The sequence below is a fragment of the Panthera onca genome, chromosome D1 (assembly GCF_046562875.1).
Source record: "Panthera onca isolate mPanOnc1 chromosome D1, mPanOnc1 haplotype 2, whole genome shotgun sequence".
NCBI lineage: Eukaryota > Metazoa > Chordata > Mammalia > Carnivora > Felidae > Panthera > Panthera onca.
In genome coordinates this window covers 108,039,171-108,059,445 of record NC_138348.1, presented here as the reverse complement: position 1 = coordinate 108,059,445, position 20,275 = coordinate 108,039,171, and the positions used below count along the sequence as shown (strand labels likewise).

The 20,275-nt window shown below is 45.0% G+C and overlaps 1 protein-coding gene across 3 annotated transcripts in view; it reads right to left on the bottom strand.

Annotated features, from left to right (window-relative positions):
• The window catches only part of EXPH5 (exophilin 5), a 76,423-nt gene extending 60,104 nt beyond the window's left edge, over positions 1–16,319 (bottom strand). For 2 of the 3 annotated variants that reach the window (XM_060604604.3, XM_060604605.3), the window contains exon 1: positions 16,111–16,319. In XM_060604604.3, the coding sequence (XP_060460587.3) occupies positions 16,111–16,229 (119 nt within the window). In that variant the 5' untranslated portion in view covers positions 16,230–16,319. Of the gene's footprint in view, positions 1–8,866; positions 9,175–16,110 lie in introns of all 3 variants that reach the window. The other variant, XM_060604606.3, reaches the window with a different exon arrangement.
• Between the last annotated feature and the right edge of the window lie 3,956 nt (positions 16,320–20,275).

Here is a 20,275-nt window from a genome sequence, read left to right as displayed (position 1 = left end):
TCCTTACATCTGACGCAGGCACAGCCCTCTCCATTGTCCTTTGCTAGGACTCCTGGCTCTCCCCTCCCAAACCACAGGGTTTCCGGAAAATCAACACTCCCTGAAGTTGTGCAAAGGAGTGTAGGAAAGATGTGCCAGGAGGAGTCAGTGCCCGATGCCCAGGCAGCCAGGCTGGGATTGCTTCCTGCACAAGGGAGTCATCTAGGGAGCTTTAAAAAGATACCCATGCCCAGCCTGATCACAGACCGATTAAGCCAGAATGTCAGGGTGGGGGTCTGGCATTGGTTAATTTTGAGAGCTTCTCAGGTGGTTGTCACTTCAGCCAGGTTTGAGAACCCATGTCTTAGCAGAGCCTGTGGGCCAGGACCTGTCCTCATAGAGACCAAGAAGACAACAAGTATCTTAGTGCACAGGTGGGCACACAGAAAGCAAGTGCAAGCCCCTTCTTAGCACCTGCCACGCCAACACTGTATCACTTTTAGCTGAACTAGATGGTCTATGGCCCCTGCTCAGGAACTGCAGTTACTACACTTGCCCCCAGAGGGTGCTGCAGACTGACCCTAAGGCAGACCATCTACGGGCTGGCCAGAGAGGTGTCATGTGACCTGGCATGATGGTCATGCCCATGAGAGAATGTGAAAAGCAGCAGCCAAACAATCAAGGGCATCCTAAGAGGGCAGTGTGGGCTGTGACATGCAAGCAGAGAGTGTGGCTGGTCCCTGGAGCCGTGTTGGTTCCCCACGTCCTTCAAACTCCAGTTTCAGTCCACGTGTAACCTTTCTGCAAAGCCCTCTCTACGTTAGGTGCCCTTAGTGAGACTCCTCCTTTCTACCCAAAGACCCTGACTCACAGGAGCAAGATGGAAACTGGGCAGGACACAGGAAGTAGAAGCACGGAGAAGCAGCAGCCCGGAGAAGCCAGAGCAGAAGGCGGCAACTCCCAAAATGTGCCAAAGTGAGGGGAATGGTGAAACAACACAGAATGACCATGGACAGTTGTACAGGATAACAGGAAGGAAAACGCGTAAGAATTATCTGGCAGGAAGCAAAGCTTTAGCGATTTAAGCCTGGGCAGTGAGAAACTGCAGACTCTACAGGACGAAGGAAGAGGACAACAGGAACAGGAGAGAAAAGACAACAAGGAACCGTCCTTCCCCTGCTCTGCTCAGTGCTGCTGGTCGATGAGCTCTGCAAGCTGAATCTCTAGGCTGTCACCACCCGTCAGCTGCTTCCAGCCAGACACTGGCAGGAGACTGGAGGGCGAGAAGAAGGAAGAAGTCAGGGTTTTCTCCTCCTCCGCTTCATGCAAAACTTCTGGCAGTGATTGCCTTCCCCATGCCTCCAAATCCCCAGACAGGCCTGCACGGTTGGCTGCAGTTTCTCTCGGTGCGGGGGTGGGGATCATAGCCTAGGCTTGGATAACACCACCTGCTCCCTTTTCCTCCCCAACCAGGGGTGTGCCAGAGCTGGCTTGTACTGGCTCACAAGGGCAGATTGTTAAATACTCAGGAATTTTGCAAGCTGGTTGTTAAACTAATGCTAGCTGGAAATTGGCCAATGCTACAAATCAAGGCTTTTTTTTTTTTTTTCTCCAGGGGGAGCTAGTTACCAGCACACTGCTGCCTCCAGGCTTCCTGTAGCTGCCAGTCTCAGTTTTGCCTCAATGTTCCCTGATTGGTATCTCTTTTTACCACCCTGTAACCAATTCACTGCACTACATTCTATTTTACACGAGGACTACTTTCTGTTTTCCTGGTGGGACCATGATTGATGTGCCGACGATGATATCCTCAAGAGCTGTGTGCCAGCTCCCTTGTGAGAGGTAAACATTAAATTCACAACATGTGAGGTTTTAATTTTGTTTGCTTGTTTGTCTAGTAATCTTGTTAATCACTTATCCTTGTGATTAATTTTTTTAACATTTATTTGTTTTGAGAGAGAGAGAGAGAGAGAGAGAGAGAGAGCGTGAGCCCAAGAGCAGGGGAGGGGCGGAGAGAGAGGGAGACTAAGGATCCCAAGCAGGTTCCCGGCTGTCAGTGCAAAGCCCCTGACGTGGGACTCAATCTCACAAACCACGCTGTAAGATCATGACCTGAGCCGATGTCAAGAGTTGGACGCTTAACCAAATGAGCCGCCCAGGTACCCCTCCTTGTGATTAATTTCTAAATCAGATTAATTCTGTTATATATTAAAAACTTACATCATCTTACCAGGGTACTGGTTTGACTGTCAAAAGAACCAAAAAGACAACCAGGTCACTTGAAGCAGATCTCAGGATGAATGGTCTACCCTCAGTTGGGTTTGCTACCTGGCATAGAAAATGGGAAGAGGAAGAAAACTGAAACATGACCCATTATCTATGTGTATTAATAGATGTACAAATCACACTTCTCTGTACAAGAGCCTCTTCCCTACAATTTCCTTCTTAGTTTCACGATAGCTGATGGTATAGGATTTGCCTTATCAACACTTTGTTGCTGTTATTATGTTTTCCCCAGTTCTTTCTCTAAAAGGAACAACCGCAGGCCTTAGAAGTAGATGGAAATAAATTTGCTAGCCATTTGGGAAAAAAAATCAATTTGCAGAATTATCCTACTCTAAAGATAAAATATATATCAGATCATTAAAAAGTGAGCTTTAAAATTTTTTTTAATGTTTATTATTTTGAGAGGGGGAGGGCAGAGAGAAAGGGAGACATAGAATCTGAAGTGGGCTGCAGGCTCCAAACTGTCAGCACAGAGCCCATCATGGGGCTCAAACTCACGAACCCGTGAGATCATGACCTGAGTCGAAGTCGGATGTTAACTGACTGAGCCACCCAGGCACATCAAAAAAGTTAGTTTTTTAAAAAGATTTTTAAAAGGTAGAGGTGAATGAATGTTGACCTAATCTCTAGATGGTAGAACTTTCTAATCTTAAAAAGAACATTTTTTAAAACCTGGTACATTTTGTTCTATAAAGATGGAAAAAAAATTCCTTATGATTCAGATAAATAGAAGTGCAAACTGAAAACTAGGAAATGTATTTGTAATAAACAGGACAAAAGTCAATTTCCTTAAGTATACAGAAATATATAAATCAATAAAAAAAACATACACACAATGAGATACTATGTCAGACAGAATCTAATCTCTCCAGTTACTCTCCTTTCTGGTTTTGGTGTGGGCAGCAAAGTATTCAGTTTCAGGGGAGGGATCATGATTGGTCTAAGCCAAACATCTGAATCCCACTTCCTGATTTCTCAATTCCCTTGTAGCAAGGGTGGCCTTACGATACGGTTCTGGTCAATGAGACATCAGGAGGAATCTACTGGGACGGCATACGGGAAAGCTTTTACTTCCATGATAAATGGCAGGTATAATTGGCTCCACCATCTTCCCTTCTTCATGCCTGGGACAGAAATGTGATGTTCAGAGCAGTTGTAGCCATCTTGTGTCACAAGACACCATCCTGACATCCTACACCACTAACCCAGCCAGTGGGTGCCTACTTCTAGATATCCTGTTATGTCAGAAAAATTTGTCCCAAATGTGTTAACGCCATGGTTAGATCCGTTACGTATGACAAAGAGCATTTTGAACACAAATCCCGAAATAAAAATAGGCAAAGATATGAATAGACAACTCACAAACCATGAAGTGTACACATATGAAAAAAGTTCATTATAACCAGTGCTAGAAATTAAATTAAAATTTTCTTTCTTTTTTTTTTCCTACGAAATTAGCAAGGATTTTTAAAAATAATAATACCATCCAGGTCTGGGAGGGTAAGATAAAATAGTAGGCTTCCCATACTGCCGGTAAAGGTGAAATTTGGTAGAACATTTTTAGGAAAGTAATTTGGTAACAGGTCACAAGAATTTAGAAAATGTGCTATAAACTAATGATTCTACTTTGTGGAATTTGCCCTACAGAAACAATTTAAATGCAATTAACAATGTTATCACAAAGGTTTGTCACAGTGTTATCTAATAAAGCAACACGAAGCAAAAAATAAGAAAAAATCGGGGCGTGTGGCTCAGTCGGTTAAGCGTCCGACTTCAGCTCAGGTCATGATCTCACAGTTCTTGAGTTCGACCCCCACATCGGGCTTGTGCTGACAGCTCAGAGCCTGGAGCCTGCTTTGGATTCTGTGTCTCGTACTCTCTCTACCCCTCCCCCATTCTCTGTCTCTCAAAAATAAATAAATGTTAAAAAGTTTTTATTTTAAAAATAATAAAAAATCAAAGTGGCTAAAATATTAAAAGATTAAATTATAAAATATATATAAAACAGTATGCAGGCACAAAAAATAATGTTGACTATGAATCTTTAATTTGAAGGGGTGATTTTTATGTTAGATGTTACATAAATAAACAAAAACATACACAATATGATCACAACTGTATAAAGTCAATGTGGGAGAAAACAGTTCTATGGTTCCTAAAAAGTTAAATACAGAGTTACGAAATATCACAGTAATTCCACTCCTGGGTCTATACTCAAAAGAATTGCAAACAGGGACTCACATCCTTGTAGGTGAGCTCATAGCAACACTATTCACAATAGCCAAAAAGCGGAAACAACCCAAATGTTAATCAACAGAAGAATGGATAAACAAATTGTGGTATGTACATACAATGGAATATCATTCGGTTATAAAAAAGCACAAAGTGTAGATAAATCCTACAAGGTGAGTCAACCTTGAAAATATTAAGCTAACTAAAGCAGATGCAAAAAGTTACATATTGGATGGTTCCATTTATATGAAACATCCCAAATAGGTAAATACATAGAGACAGAAAGCAGATGGGTGATTACCAGTAACTGGGGGGTGGGGGGTGGGGGGGTGGGGGGAGTGGGGGGGGTGGGGGAGTAGGAGGAGGGGCTGAAATTAAGAAGAACTAATGGGTTTCATTTGGGGTGAAGAAAACATTTCCAGCCTTGTGCCCACTTATCCCAACACCATCTGTTGAAAAGACTATCCTTCATTGAATTGCCTTTGCACCTTGGTAAAAAATATATGTGTGTGTGTGTGTGTGTGTGTGTGTGTGTGTGTGTGTGTGTGTATCCATTGGTTGTATTTTGGAGTCTACTTCTGGACTCTATACTGTTCTATTAATCTAAAGGTCTTTTCCTTCACAAATACTATGCTATGTTGATTACAGTAGCTTTACGGTAAAGCCTTAAAATCTAAGTACTGTGATTCTTTCAATTTTATTCTTCATTTTCAAAATTGTTTTCTCTATTCAATTCCCTTGCTTTTCTAATGGTTCATTCCTACTATATGGAAACTCAATAGATTTTGTTTATTGATCTTATATCCTATCACTTTGCTACATTTACTTCTTAATTCCAGGACTTTTTTTTTTTTGGCAGATGTTTTTGGGGGATTTTCTTTTTTCTTTTTTAACATTTTTTAAAATGTTTTTATTTATTTTTGAGAGAGAGACAGACAGAATGTGAGCTGGGGAGAGGCAGAGAGAGAGTGAGACAGAATCTGAAGCAGGCTCCAGGCTCTGAGCTGTCAGCATAGAGCCTGATGCGGGGCTGGCTCAAACTCACGAGCTGTTGAGATCATGACCTAAGCCACAGTCAGACGCTTGTACATCCTTGTACAAAGATTGTACATCCTTGCTTTGTTTCTGATCTTTGGGAAAAAGCATTTCGTCTTTTACCATTAGATATGATGTTGGCTATAAATTTTCTTGCAGATGCCTTTCATCAGGTTCTATGTCTTTCTTGCCAAGAGTTTTTATCATGAATGCGTGTTCAATTCTGTCAAATGCTTTTCTGCATCAATTAATGTGATCATACGGTGGTTTACAGTAATCTATTTTAAAGTACTGAACCAGCCTTACTGTTACAGGTTAAATTGTGTCCTCTAAGAAAGACACAGGAGAGTCCTAACCCCCAGTTCCTCAGACTATGACCTTACTTGGAGATAGGGGCTTTACAGAGCTATTCAAATTAAAATGAACTCATTAAGGTGTGCTCTAATCCAATAGGACCAGATGTCCTTATCAAAAGGGGAAAATGTGGACAGAGACAGACGCATACACGCCCTGTGAAGACTGGTGTTACACTGCCATGGGCCAAGGAACTACCACAAACTAGGAGGCGGCCTGTAACACATCCTTCCCAGTGCCTTCAGAGGGAGCACGGCCCCTCCCAAAACCTGGACAACACATCTTCTTAACAAATCTGGAGAACAGAGCTGTGGTTGACGGGTTACTCTTCTGTCTCCCCCCAGCCCCCTTCCCCCTTCCACTGCTGTGAAATGCACTGTTTTAAAGTTGAAACCAAGGCAACCTTGATAGAAATATAAAACACCACAACCTTTCCTTGGGAAGTGGGGAGTTTGGTCACGGCAGCCCCCAATTTCCTCTTTCATCTAGAAAGCCTAATGCACGTGGAATGAGGAAGCTGGCTCCTGTGGTATGCCAAGCTGAGACTTTAAGTATGGCCTTTAAACAGGGCCATTGACGATGCCAATAAGGAAACATTCCTGAGGAAAGAGAGGTGAGCCTACAGCTCTCAAATATGGGGCCTATGCAGAACTAACTGCAGAAAAACAGACCCAAATTGCTTCAGCAGGGCTCGAAGCCAGCTGGTTCAGTCTTAAGACTCATGTGTGCCAACAGGAATAGAAATGTTTTCGGACTAGGCTTAACCTGTCCTTGGCTTCCCCAAATCTTTCTTTCCCTTACTTCGCATTCCTTCACAGACATAAGTCAAGGTCCAATTAATTAAAGCATCTACTAGGTGTGTGATACTCTCCATCCCTAAGACAATCCTCGACCATGTCAAGATTGACTGTACAGAACCCAACGTACCCACGGATATATTAACATTACAATATGTATAAAACATAATCAAGAAAAGGGCAGAAAAACATCCAGGTTTTTTTTAAGACAAATTATTTTGAAAGATATGAAGTTTAAAAAGATAGTCAAATATTTTGTATTTATTATCAAAAGAAATAGCCATCGGGGTATCTGGCTGGCTGGGTAGGTAGAGCAAGTGACTCTTGACCTCAGGGTTGTAAGTTCGAGCCCCATATTGGTATAGAGATTACATAAAAAATATAAAATCTTAAAGAAAAAAGAAATAGCCATCATTTTTAATAACCCATAATAATTATTAGAAATAAAATAATAGGAAAATGGTTAGAGTCCCTTTAAATATCATGCCCAAGAGATAGCCATCTTAACAGTTTGGAGCATATCCTTACAAAATGCATGCATGCTTTTTCTTTTTTTCCTTCAATGTTTAATTTTGAGAGAGACAGAGACAGAGAGACAGAGTATAAGCAGGGGAGGGGAAGAGAGAAAGGGAGACACAGAATCTGAAGCAGGTTTCAGACTCTGAGCTGTCAGCACAGAGCCTGACAGAGGGTGCGAAACCATGAACTGAGAGATCGTGACCTGAGCCGAAGTCAGATGCAAAACAGACTGAGCCACCTAGGCACCCCACATACATCCTTTTTAAAACATAAATGGTTACCTGCAATTTTTTCTATATATGGCAAATAACCACCAGTTGTACCCTAACATCCATTAGGCCCTTTTTTTTTTTTAATGTTTACTCTTTGAGAGAGAGAAACAGAGAGCATGAGCCGGGGAGGGGCAGGGAGAGGGAGACACAGAATCTGAAGCAGGCTCCGGGCTCTGAGCCGTCAGCACAGAGCCCAACTTGGGGCTTGAACCCACGAACCGCGGGATCATGACCTGAGCCGAAAACAAGAGTTGGACGCTCAACCGACCGAGCCACCCAGGCGCCCTTTTTAGGTCCTTTTCTTTAATGATATTAGTTGGGCACATGGCAAGCTAGAATTGTATGTTCTCTAATTTCATAGTCAGTGTAAATAAGAGGGCTTTTTAAAAATTATTATTTTATTTTCTAAAGTTATTTCTACAGCAAACGTGGGGCTTGAATTCACGACTCTGAGATCCAACGTCACACGCTCTTCTGACTGCGCCAGCCAGGCGCCCTGGAAATGAGAGTTTTCAAGTGAAAACATCTGTCCTCTTACAAGCTGGATGGGCGGTGTAGGGCTAATCACTCCAACCTTTTGCACGCCATGGTGGGAGGCAGTGCTGTGTAGTAATTAAGTGCACACGGACTTCACGAATCCAATACTCCCTGCACTATTATCTCAGCCACGTTACTTCTCTTCCCTACCCTTCCCCTGCAGAATGGAGATTAGCAAAAAGAGCCCTTAACTCATCAGAGGGGTGTGAGAATTAAAATGAGAAAGTGTACATAAAGAGTTCAGCACAGAGCAAGGGCTAAATAAATACGGGCTATTACTACTGTCATTATCATTAGGTTTTGACAACGATAAAAATACTTGCTCTGGGGGCACCTGGCTGGCTCAAGTCGGCTGAGCATCGGGCTTGGGTTCAGGTCATAATCTCACGGTTCGTGGGTTCAAGCCCCCCATCGGGCTCTGTGCTGACAGCTCAGAGCCTGGAGCCTGCTTCGGATTCTATGCTCCCTCTCTCTCTGTGCCCCTCCCCCACTCTCCCTCTCTCAAAAAAAATAAATAAACAAACATTAAAAAAAATACCTGCTCTATCAGATTATGATAAGGCTAAACAGATATGAAAGACTTTAAAAGCTAAAAGAGTTATGATGTCACAAAGGCTAAAAAACGACACTGTCCCCAAACCTTGCAGTACAAAACTACGCTATTATAGTAATCCCACATGTACTGCACAGGGAGACCCATCCATGGCAGTAACTAGACAGGAGAATGTGTTTGACAGAAAGATGGCCCCTAGGATTAAAGGAATTAATTAAATTGGATGTTACTGGAAACTGCAGACAGCTTGGAGATCCATGTTAATCCACATCTTATTAAACGATTAGAACAAGCAAGCCTACCTGGTCCTCCTGTGACTTCCAGGTGGTCTTCATGGTCCCTTCCCAAGGTCACACGGGGCTGCTCCAGGGCAAGCTGCATTAGTATGAACACTTCGCCTTACAGCATTGACCATCAACCAAAAACTTTCATAGACGGAAGCCATTTGGTGCAGAATCTGTGTTTTATTCTCTGCTGTATTCTCAGGGCCAACACAATGTCTGGCACATAGTAGATGTCCCATAAATAGGAGTCCAGTGTTTCCTGAAAATCGATCTCTTAGCCAGAGGCTGACTTCACCGGCTGGGACAGCAGAGGACAGGCAGAAAGCCTAGGACAGGAGACTGTGTGTCTTAGCTTTTAAACTCTGCAAGGTGCTACAGCGTCCACAGCTATGGACCCTCCACCATTTTGATAAACATTCCCCTTCTGGAGCCGTGGCTCAAGTACAATAGTATACATCAATCAGAAACAACTAAGTTCAGGGGGCGCCTGGGTGGCTCAGTTGGTTAAGCATCCAACTTCAGCTCAGGTCATGATCTCACAGTTGGTGAGTTTGAGCCCCGCATCGGGCTCTGCGCTGACAGCTCAGAGTCTGGGGTCTGCTTCAGATTCTGTCTCCCTCTGTCTCTGCTCCTCCCTCATTCAAGCTCTGTTTCTCTCTCTCAAAAATAAACATTAAAAAAACAAACAAAACAAACAACTAAGTTCTGGAAAACCCTCCTGGGCCACAGCTTTGCCATTAAGCAAAGATAGTCTAAATTTAGACTTGCGATTTTACAACCTGATTGCATCAGGTGCTGTGATGTCTTATACTTTGTAAGTTTTCTGCAAGAGGAAAAATAAACATTTTTGATTTGTTGGTATCTGTTCTGTGAGCTGAGTAGTTGGTATAATCTCTCGGCACATTCTGTTTCGGTTACATTTATGAGACAGGGATAGGTGGCGTTGGGGGATGGACATGGGGGGTGACAAGAAGGTAGTTGTGTTTTTCAAAGATTTGTAAAAAAGTAAGATGTGGGCACCTGGGTGGCTCAGTCGGTTAAGCATCTGACTCTCGGTTCCAGCTCAGGTCACGATCTCATGGTTTCAAGAGTTCAAGCCCCATGTCGGGCTCTGGGCTGACAGTGCAGAGCCTGCTTGGGATTCTCTCTCTCTCCTCCTCTCTCTACCCTTCCCCCTCTCACACTGTCTCTGTCTCTCTGAAAATAAGTAAATAAAACTTAAAAAAAAATGTTTAAAAAAGATGCTTTTTATATTTTATGTATTAAATATGTATACATATATGAATATATATATATATACATTACATGTATTTGTGTATATACATGTACACATGCACACACACAATTGCCTCCACAGTATGAGATAAGTATGGGGAAAATTTCCACTGTGACTCTAACTCTCAGCCATTTTTCCTCACTGTGGCTAGAACCACAGACTGTGCAAGGCCTGAGAAGTCCTACCTGGGACTGTCAGACTGGAACCAAAGTGGTAATTTCCACCCCTTTACCTGGCTCTCAAAGTATTTCTGTAGTACAGATTCCAGACTCACAGGGCAGAGCCGGATAAATGTAACACAGACTATCGTGCGATTCGGGGTTCAGAGGCGGGAGGAATCCCGTCTGGAGCGTGGAGGGGATCTGGGGAAGGGGAAGAAGGTAAAACACACTGAGCTGAAGTGGGGAGAGAAGCTAGGGATTTCAGAAGCCCCTGACTCTGGCCCATGCAGGCCATGAGTTTCCCATCAAGGAAGTATTCGCTGGAAGCCTACTGCATGCTGGCACCTTGCCTGTCCTCGGGGTCTCTGACCTCTAAGCCACGGAATCCAGTACCCTTCCCCTCCTCTGCCTTCCTGGAGCCTCAGGAGACGGCAGTGCCCAGCATTGCTGCCCAGCAATGCACATCACACATCCTTTCCCCATCCTAGCAGTGCTGAGCTCGAGGGCAGACAAGAGACACTCATGGCTGCCAGGCAAGCCCAGTCCTTCCAGCAAATGTTTACTGTCTGTCCACCATGTGCCGGGAGCCACGTCAGGCCCCAGAGATTCACCAAAAGGAGAAGCGTAGATTTTTGCCTATTTTTTTCTAGTTGCCGTCCCCAGAAGAAACTGAAATAACAACACAGTCAGTATTTTGTGTCTGCTTTTTCACAGACCAATGACTCGTAAGCATTGCCCCTCACCTGTATTCGTGCTGAGCTTTAGGGGTCTACACCACCTTGACAACAAGATAGTCAGTAAAGGTAAAATTAAAATATCGAACCGGGCAAGATACAGTTATCTTCATAACTGTCGATTACAATGACTGAACTTTTATTGGATATTTAGATTAGAAATGATCCACTATGTTGGTATTATTTTCCCACTATTCTGCTATTTTTTAATACTGTAATTATTATCTGAGAGCAAATATCTTGTTTTTCCTCGGGGAAAAATACAGTACAGTGGAAAGAATTTATTTGGGTTCAAATTCTAGCTGTCACTGGGGATCTGTGTGACTTTGGGCAAGTTCCTTAACCCTGAGACATTTCAGTTTCCTTCTGTACAAAGCCATCAACACAACTTACCCCCAAGGGATGGTGGTGAGGATTATTCAATGCTGATGGGTAAAATAATTTTTAAGTTAGATCTGGATTTAAATTCTGGCTCTGTTGCTTAACTTGGACAAGATACTCAACCTTTGTTAAGCTGTTTCCTTCTGTGTGAAACGGAAATTCAAGTGTGTGCATAACGAGGTTATTGGGACAATTAAACACATGTAACACGTTTAGTACAGTGCCTAGTATACAGTAAGGGATTGATAAATGTGAGTTGTTATCAAAATCACAGTAATTACTATTATAAAAGGCAGCACTTAATAAATGTTGGTGTGGCCATCTTCTCTACCCCAGACTCCTACTAATGAGAAATATCCAAGAATTGGACTGGGTCAAGGTTAAGGCATAACTTTATAGGTAGCGCCATATCGTTTATCAAAAGGATTGTATTCCACTTACAATTGTTATTATTATTATATGCCACTAACAAGATGCTGAATCTATCCATTTCATGCCAACCCTCACCAACAGTTTTTTCCTGTTATTTTTAAAAGTGGTATTTTGATATTACTCCCATTTGCATTTCTTTATCACTGTGAGGGTGAACATTTTCCCATAATGTTTTGTTTACTGTTGGGATATCTTCGAGCATGAACAACTTATTTTTATCTTTTGCCTGTTTATCAGTTTGAATCTTAGTGTTTTTCTTCAGTATTTGAATCAACTCTTTATCAGGAACATAAATAATATTTAATGCAAATACTTTCCCACTAAGCTGGGGCCAGAGAGATCTGATACCGATGAGGGAAGAGCAGGGGAAGTTCTGTGTGTTCAGGACCATGTCTATGGGTGGGGCTATTGGGTCTCACACAATGAATTCAACTACTCTCTGGCCTTTAACATCCACCTCTGGGCATCTCTGGCCCCGCATGACACTGTGGTTCTATATTTCTGACTATAAGATACTTCTTAGTTGCTTTGTAGACACCTCAAGCCTATTATAGATATAAATGAACTCCTCAGTTGTGCCCAACCAGCAAACTTGACAAACTTCTCCATTTGGTCCCTTATTGTTCTCGCCAAGATGCCTTTTTTTTTTTAATGCTTATTTATTTTTTAGACAGAGAGAGTGAGAGAGTATGCACGTGCACACAAGTGGGAGAGGGGCAGAGAGAGGGAGACAGAGGATCTGAAGCAGGCTCCTTGCTCTCAGCACAGAGCCCGATGTGGGGTTCGAACTCACAAACCGTGAGATCATGACCTGAGCCAAAGTCGGACACGCGACCGACTGAGCCACCCAGGCGCCCCTGTTCTAGCCAAGATATCTTAAGACTCTTTCTCAATTCAGATACTCTTCTTCCCCACCCATATTCCAAAGTTTGCATTAAGCCACTTCGCTTTTATGCAAGTCCGACATTAGTACCTGTTTTCACCAACCAAATGAAATCCGAAGAAGATTTTCACTTTTATGGAAAAAAGTAAAAAGCAAAAATAACATTTAGCACATGTTTCGCAGGGAGGCTTTGTGGAGGCCGCGCACCCCAAGTGGCGAGAGTGGCCCTGCCAAGCTCCTTCCCTGGGGAGCTACACTCGGCACACAAGCTGTGAGGTTTGGAACCGTGTGTGCAAGCGTCTGTGCTTTACCTTGACTTATTCTGGGCATCATTCATCAAGATGTGTCCTAAGGTTTCAGAAACACCTGAAAGAGGTTATTTTGGGGGCTAGGAAAGCTCAAAATTTCTTCCGTATCAATTAATGGTAATTGCCTCTTTGTTTTATGCCACGTTGGCTTATGAAGCTTTCAAGGGATAGTGGGGAAAACCTGTAGAGCAAAAAGCCCTCCCAGAGTCTCTCAGACAGGCCTGTTGTACTGTCTCCTACATAATACTCTTGCATGATAAGTCATGTGTCCTGACTTTTGATTTGGAAAATATGATCACAAAATGAGCAACGGCAGCCAAGTTGACATGTCATCTCAGGTCTTCTCTGCATGTCAGCATCTGCTACTAAAGCCACGCACGTGAGCTGGTGAGCAGCGCAAGGCCATCAGACTGCTACCGAGTGATGAAGATGTGATAGTGGGGTTCAGGAATTAACCAGCGGGAAGGAACGTACTAGAAATAATTGCCTTGAGCATTTGGCCCAAGGGTCCAATGTCCCTAAGTTATTTTTATTTTTATTTTTATTTTTATTTATTTTTTAGAGAGAGAGAGAGAGAGAGAGAGAGAGAGAGAGAGAGACAGGGAAAGCACACAAGTGGAGGAGAGTGGCAGAGGGGGAGAGAGAGAGAGAGAAGGAGAATCCCAAGCAGGCTCCATGCTCAGCACGGAGTCCAACTCAGGGCTCCATCCCACAACCCTGGGATCATGACCTGAGCTGAAATCAAGAGTCGAAGCGGTCCCTGGCTGGCTCAGTCGGTTAAGCGTCTGACTCTTGGTGTCTGCTCAGGTCATGATCTCACAGTTGGTGAGTTCAAGCCCCACATCAGGCTCTGTGCTGACAGCATGGAGCCTGCTTGGGATCCTCTCTTTCCCTCTCTCTCTGCCCCTCCCCTGCTTGTACTCTCTCTCAAAATAAATAAACTTAAAAAAAAAAGTCAGACGCTCAACCAATTGAGCCACCCTGGCGCCCCCCTAAATCATTATTTAAAAAATTAATTTTTAATGTATATTCATTTTTGAGAGACAGAGAGACCAAGCAGGGGAGGGGCAGAGAGAGAAGGAGACACAGAATCTGAAGCAGGTTCCAGGCTCTGAGCTGTCAGCACAGAGCCCGACGCAGGGCTCAAACCCATGAACTGGGAGATCATGACCAGCCGAAATTGGATGCTTAACTGACTGAGCCACCCAGGCGTACCCCCTAAGTTATTTTTATATTTTAATGATGACATTTTAAAAATTATTGAGGTGATTATTTTTAATAGTTGAATAGTTACAGTACTGATTTTGTCTTAGCATTATGCCTTTTTCTGTTGATGCCCCAGTTAGGATATGAGTTTCATGCAGTCGGAAAAGGTGTTTCCGCCTTCCTTCTAAGGCCCAGCCCAATGGCCTTGCCACCTACGAATACTTCTAACTCCCCCCAAAGGCGACTGCTATGGACACCATGAGCTACTATTGAGGAAACATAAGGCAAACGTCAGGTCAAGTATAAAAAGCCAAAATCCTCTTGAATGAAAATTAAAATACATAATATTACTACTATTTCTGAAACTACACTTCATGAGAAGCCATGAAGCATCCTCAGTGGATACTTCCTTCCCTCCTCTTGTTCCCTAATTCTCCCCTCAGTTTCCCCAACTATATATACTGGATCACTTAAGCCCCATCCTCTCCAGAGACAGGAAACACTTCCAAGGACACACCGACAGCCCCCCAGTTCCTTAGTCCTTTTGGGAAATGTGTTGAAAACAAACTACATACAATTCTAAAGTCCTCCTTCCCCAGGCTGGGTGTGCCTGTGGATGGTGCACGTGCATATGTATGGGTGCACGCACGTGGATGTGTATGGGTGTGGACACGCAATGAGGAAATGATGGAGCCTATTTTTCTGAAGGCAGAGTATGATGATGTGAAATGCACATCCTCCAACTTCAAGAGATGTATGTACTAAAAAGGTGTGAAGACAGGGCTTTGGGTTCAGTGTATTCTAACTGCCTCTACAAAGACCAACTAGGGTTTTCCTAGGTGAAGCGCATCTTTGGAGGTTTTTTCCCTGGGGGGCGAGGGATGGGCACTGGAATCTTTGAAAGGAGGGGGAAACCTAGAACCCACATCACCAAGAAGCTGCTCACAAACGAAACGGTTTGCCAAATTCCAATCAATGACACACTTTTTGGTCTGAGAGTGATGGCCCGAATTCCCTTCCAGGGTCAACCGGAGAAGGCCTTGGATGGGTCTATTCTAGAATCGGTGAGAAAGTCCTCGTATTCGTTCCAGGGCCTATCCGGCACTTTGCCAGCAGAAAAACGGGTCCATTTACATCCCAGGCAATGATCTCTCGATTTTATTCTCTGGTATCTAATCCCTCACCTGTAACACTGCATAGTAAGGTTAAGGGTGAAACGGCGCAGCACTACCGGCAAGGAGACCCACGCGTTGTGGCCACTCCGCGCGTCCCAATCCGACGCCAGCTCACTCCACACAGTTTGGCAAGTTGCTGGAGTTCCGGCCCTTGGGGTGGGACCACTTCGCCGCCGGGGAGATGCCATCTCTCCCAGGCGCCGCCGACAGTCGGCGAGGGCCGGAGAGAGGCGTCTCCGGGGCAGAGGGAGAACGACACCGGCGAGGGCGCACCGCCTGCAGGACCGGTGTCAGTAAGCACGTGGGTGCGCGCCCGCCAGGACCTCGCGCCGCGCAGCGCCCCCGCCCCTTTTCGCCCGCCCAGCCGGCCTCCGCCCCCGGCGACCGCTCCGGGGACTTCCGAGCCCACCCCGCCCGGGCCCCCGCGGCCGCCCGCCGCCCACGTGTGCCGGCCGGGGCGGCTCGGCGGGACCCACTCGGAAAGAGAAACGCTCCGAAGGCCGTGCCCGCCCCGGAGACTCGCAGGCCAGCCCGCCCGGGACGCCCACGGCCCTCGCGGGAGAAGCCGAGCGCCGCTTTCCCCCGCGGGGCGGCGCGCTCCCCCGGAGGCCCCGACAGGTGCGCCGCCCCAGCCGCGCGCCCCCTCCGCGCGCGCCCGCGCCCCCGCAAGGCCCCGGGAAAAGAGTGAGAGGAGTTGGCCGTGTACCTGATCCTGTCCTTGTCTGCCCTCTGCAGCTCCTCATTTCTTTCCAGCACCTGAAGGATCTTCCTGGCTTCTTCGTCATTTAAGAAACTGAAATCAAACCCCTGAGGAACCTTCGTCATTTTCTCTCCTGTGTGTGAACTGCACTTCAGCTCCTTGGCGCCTTCTGTTACGAGGACATTTTTCAAGGTGCAGAAGACCAGCTTCAGGAACCTGATCCCACAACCAATAAGAAGGCCGCCCCTTTGAAAATCTAAAACCACAAAGTGAGGGAACAGCCCACGCCCACGGGGCTCAGGTAGACAACACCTTAATGACATGTTTCGCTCCACCTATCTAACCGGGAAGCGAAAGGCCCGGCCCCGCCGACAGAGGGAACCAATCCCATTCCAAGGGGGCGGGGCCTCTCTCGTCTCCTCCCCCCACCCGCAGCCTCGGCCTATCAGACTTAATCAAACTAACAATTCTACACAAGGCCGCACCTAGAGGAGGCCCGAGCTGAAGGGTTGGCGCCAACGTACTGTTTTCGCTGCTGCTCTTTGCTCTCAGTACTCGAGCTGGACTAGTTGAAGGGCTGAGAAAGTTAATCCTCCTTTTCAAAGAAGAGCCCATAGGAAGTAGAATTGCAGTAGGAGCTTTGGAACTGGCACAAGAGTTACCCTATTTGAAAGAAGGGCTGAACTCAATGCACTGGGGGCTGTGGCCTGACCAGGCCCAAGGGATAAATGTAGTTCCTGGAAATGAGTTCTTGGCCAAGCCTCCCTTCTCACAGACACCCCCAAGCCACCCTCCTACAAAAGTCATTGTCAGGCTTTAAGGAAAACAAGACAAAACAAAACAAAATAAAACAAAAAAACTTTTACAACCGCAGAATGGTTTGTGGTGATTTAGGAGAAGACAGCCCCGGGGCAAGGGTGATGAAAATCACCTGTCTGTAGTTTTCTGTAAGATTTGATCATCTTTTCTTTTTTTTTTAAATGTTTTTATTTATTTTTGAGACAGAGAAAGAGCATGAACAGGGGAGGGTCAGAGACAGAGGGAGACACAGAATCTGAAGCAGGCTCCAGGCTCTGAGCTGTCAGCACAGAGTCCGACTCGGGGCTCGAACTCACGGATCATGAGATCATGACCTGAGCCGAAGTCGGACCCTCAACCGACTGAGCCACCCAGGCGCCCCAATTTGATCATCTTCTTAATAATCTCAGAGAGGTGATTCAAGTGCCACTTTCAAACACCTAATCCTCGGACTAAAGGGAAATGTAATCCTCTGAAACCACAGAAATAGCTTTCCTAGAAAGTATTATTCTGAGATATGGAAGTTTCCAAATGTATTCATGTATATATACGTTTTAAAAATTACTGGAGCCTGGGCGCAGGGTTGTAAGAAAGCCTGGCTCCAGGGGTCCCAAACAGACCAGATTTGGCCACTGGCCACTGACAGATTCCAAAGGCAGAAGAACCCACAGTGGTGAAATGAGGGATTTATTCCATGAGACCAACACCAGGGAGACTGCAGACTGCCAGCGTCACAAAGACTGTTTCCAAAGTACTGGTACTTCCAAAGTACCAGATTCAGATAAGAAAAATGTGGGACAAAGATCATGGGTACATGCAGGTGGGCAGTAAAGGTCAGGTTGGTGATTGTCATGGGGTCAGCCACCTGTGGTCCAGCTAGCTCAGGGCGGACCTTAGTGCTTGGGAGGGTAGTTTAGGTCCCATGGGGGGATGCTTTGCCCTCAGGATCGTTTTGCCTGAGTTAGGAGATAAACTGGGAAGAATTAATCAGGTCTTAATCAGTTAAAAAGTGCAGACCGAGGACGAAATGGATGGAGGTGATTGAAGTCCTCTTTCATAATCAAGCCTTTGGCAGAAAACATGTTTCTTTCATCTTTCTGCCCAAAAGTAACTTTATCAGATCAATGTGACTGTCCCATAGCCTTCGTTTAATCGCATCTTGCATAGTGGTGAGGATTACTGACATTTAAAGTCTACTTCCACATGTATCATCTCCTTTCGTGGCCAGTAAACCCAATAACGAACTTGTATCTGTAACAAAAACGTAATGTCAAAATGACTTTACATTTTGGCCCCTGGGTCCTGTACTCACTTTGATCATTGTTAATTAAGACATGTCCAGGCAGGTAGCTGTTCAAATAGTAACTTTACTTGGGTGGCTGTTTGTTATTTCTATGAAGCAGCAGGAACCAATTGAGTTCATCAATTGGTACAACACATAGAACTCCTTTTAAAATAGTGTGTGGTTGGGGCGCCTGGGTGGCTCAGTCGGTTAGGCGTCCGACTTCAGCTCAGGTCACGATGTCGCGGTCCGTGAGTTCGAGCCCCGCGTCGGGCTCTGGGCTGATGGCTCAGAGCCTGGAGCCTGCTTCCGATTCTGTGTCTCCCTCTCTCTCTGCCCCTCCCCCATTCATGCTCTGTCTCTCTCTGTCTCAAAAATAAATAAAACGTTAAAAAAATAATAATAAAATAGTGTGGTGTGTGTGTGTGTGTGTGTGTGTGTGTGTGTGTGTGTTAGTAAATTCTACACCAATGTGGGGCTCGAACCCACACCCCTGAGATCAAGAGTCATGCACTCCACCACCTGAGCCAGCCAGGCACCCCTCTAACATAGTCTCTGTGTTAATGATGGTAGATTAGGAGTGTGGTTTATGTACGATGTCCATTTTTTCTACTCATTAATGTGTTCATTTATTCCACATACATATGGGACTTCTTCATGTGGGCACTGGTAGGCTTTTATCCTGCTCCTGGTGTATCAGTGAATTGATTTCAACTAACATGTAATGTCGCTTCCTGTGTGAAGGCCATTGTACACTGAAGAAGATCCTGTTATCTTTATGAAGTTTATAACACAGTGGGGGAGAGAACACAAACAGAAAAACAACTGCATAACAAAGAGGAACATAATACATGTATCAAGAAAGTTCCATTAGGGCACAGAAAGAGGTCAGTTCCAGCTGAGTGGATCAGGGGGAGGACGTGGTATTTGGGTTGTAACATGAAGGGTCAGATTTCCGCAGAAAGAAATGGAGGGTGGTGGGAGGAGATGTGTGTCTACTCTAGACCAGGGATACAGTGCACCAAATAGCAGAATTACACTCCAGGAACCCGCTCATAATCCCTCATCTCCTCTAACGGCCAAAGTGAGCAAAATCTTGGGAGCTGGAGAATTCAGGGATTGGTAAATGATCTGTTTTGGCTACAGTAGGCATTCTAAATAAGGGTGATATTGGAGGCACAATAATGAATAAGAGGTTGAAAAACCCTGGGCTGGTGCATAGGACACTTAAAGAGTAAATAAGGCAGTGACTTGACTATGAATGCCACGCTAAGGAATCTGGACTCCGTTGCGTGGGCAATGATGAGTCAAGATAGGTTTTGAAGAACATTGGGGAGATGACTCTGGTAGCAGCAGATAAGAGGATGGTGGGAAGGACCCCAAGTTGCTGGAACACTGATGCAGGAGAAGAAGGGAAGGTAACCTGAATGAAAGCCAGCAGAGGTGGGGATAGAAGAGGGCTGTAATCCAAAGGCATCGGCTGGACTTCGACCCTCGTTAGATACCAGGGTTAACAAAGGAGTCACAAAGATGATGCAAAGTTTTGAGAGAAGCGTCTGGAAGGAGAGTGGTCTCTTCGATGATAGGAGAAGCATAAGGTTTATAAAAATATCAGTTCAGTTATAAACATAAAGAGTTTGAAGTAATCTGCAGTTTGTCCACATGGAGATATTCAGCAAAAGTGAGAAACTTGAAACATGGATGGAGAAGTAGATTTGGAAGTCATCTGCTCAGAGGTGATGGCCAAAATCCTGTGGCCCAATAAGAAATCCAGGGCAGGGGCGCCTGGGTGGCTCAGGCGGTTCAGCATCCGATTTTGGCTCAGGTCATGATCTCATGGTTCATGGGTTTGATCCCCGAGACAGGCTCTGTGCTGACGGCTCAGAGCCTGGAACCTGCTTCGGATTCTGTGTCTCCTCTCTCTGCCCCTACCCTACTCATGCTCATGCTCTGTCTCTGTCTCTCTCAAAACATAAAAAAAATTTAAAGTAAAAATAATTTTCAAAGGGTTATTTTCATGGGCTCATTCTGTCAGCTCCAAGCAGCCATTTTTGACCATAGTATTTTTCTGGTAACCCAGGAGCCTTCCAA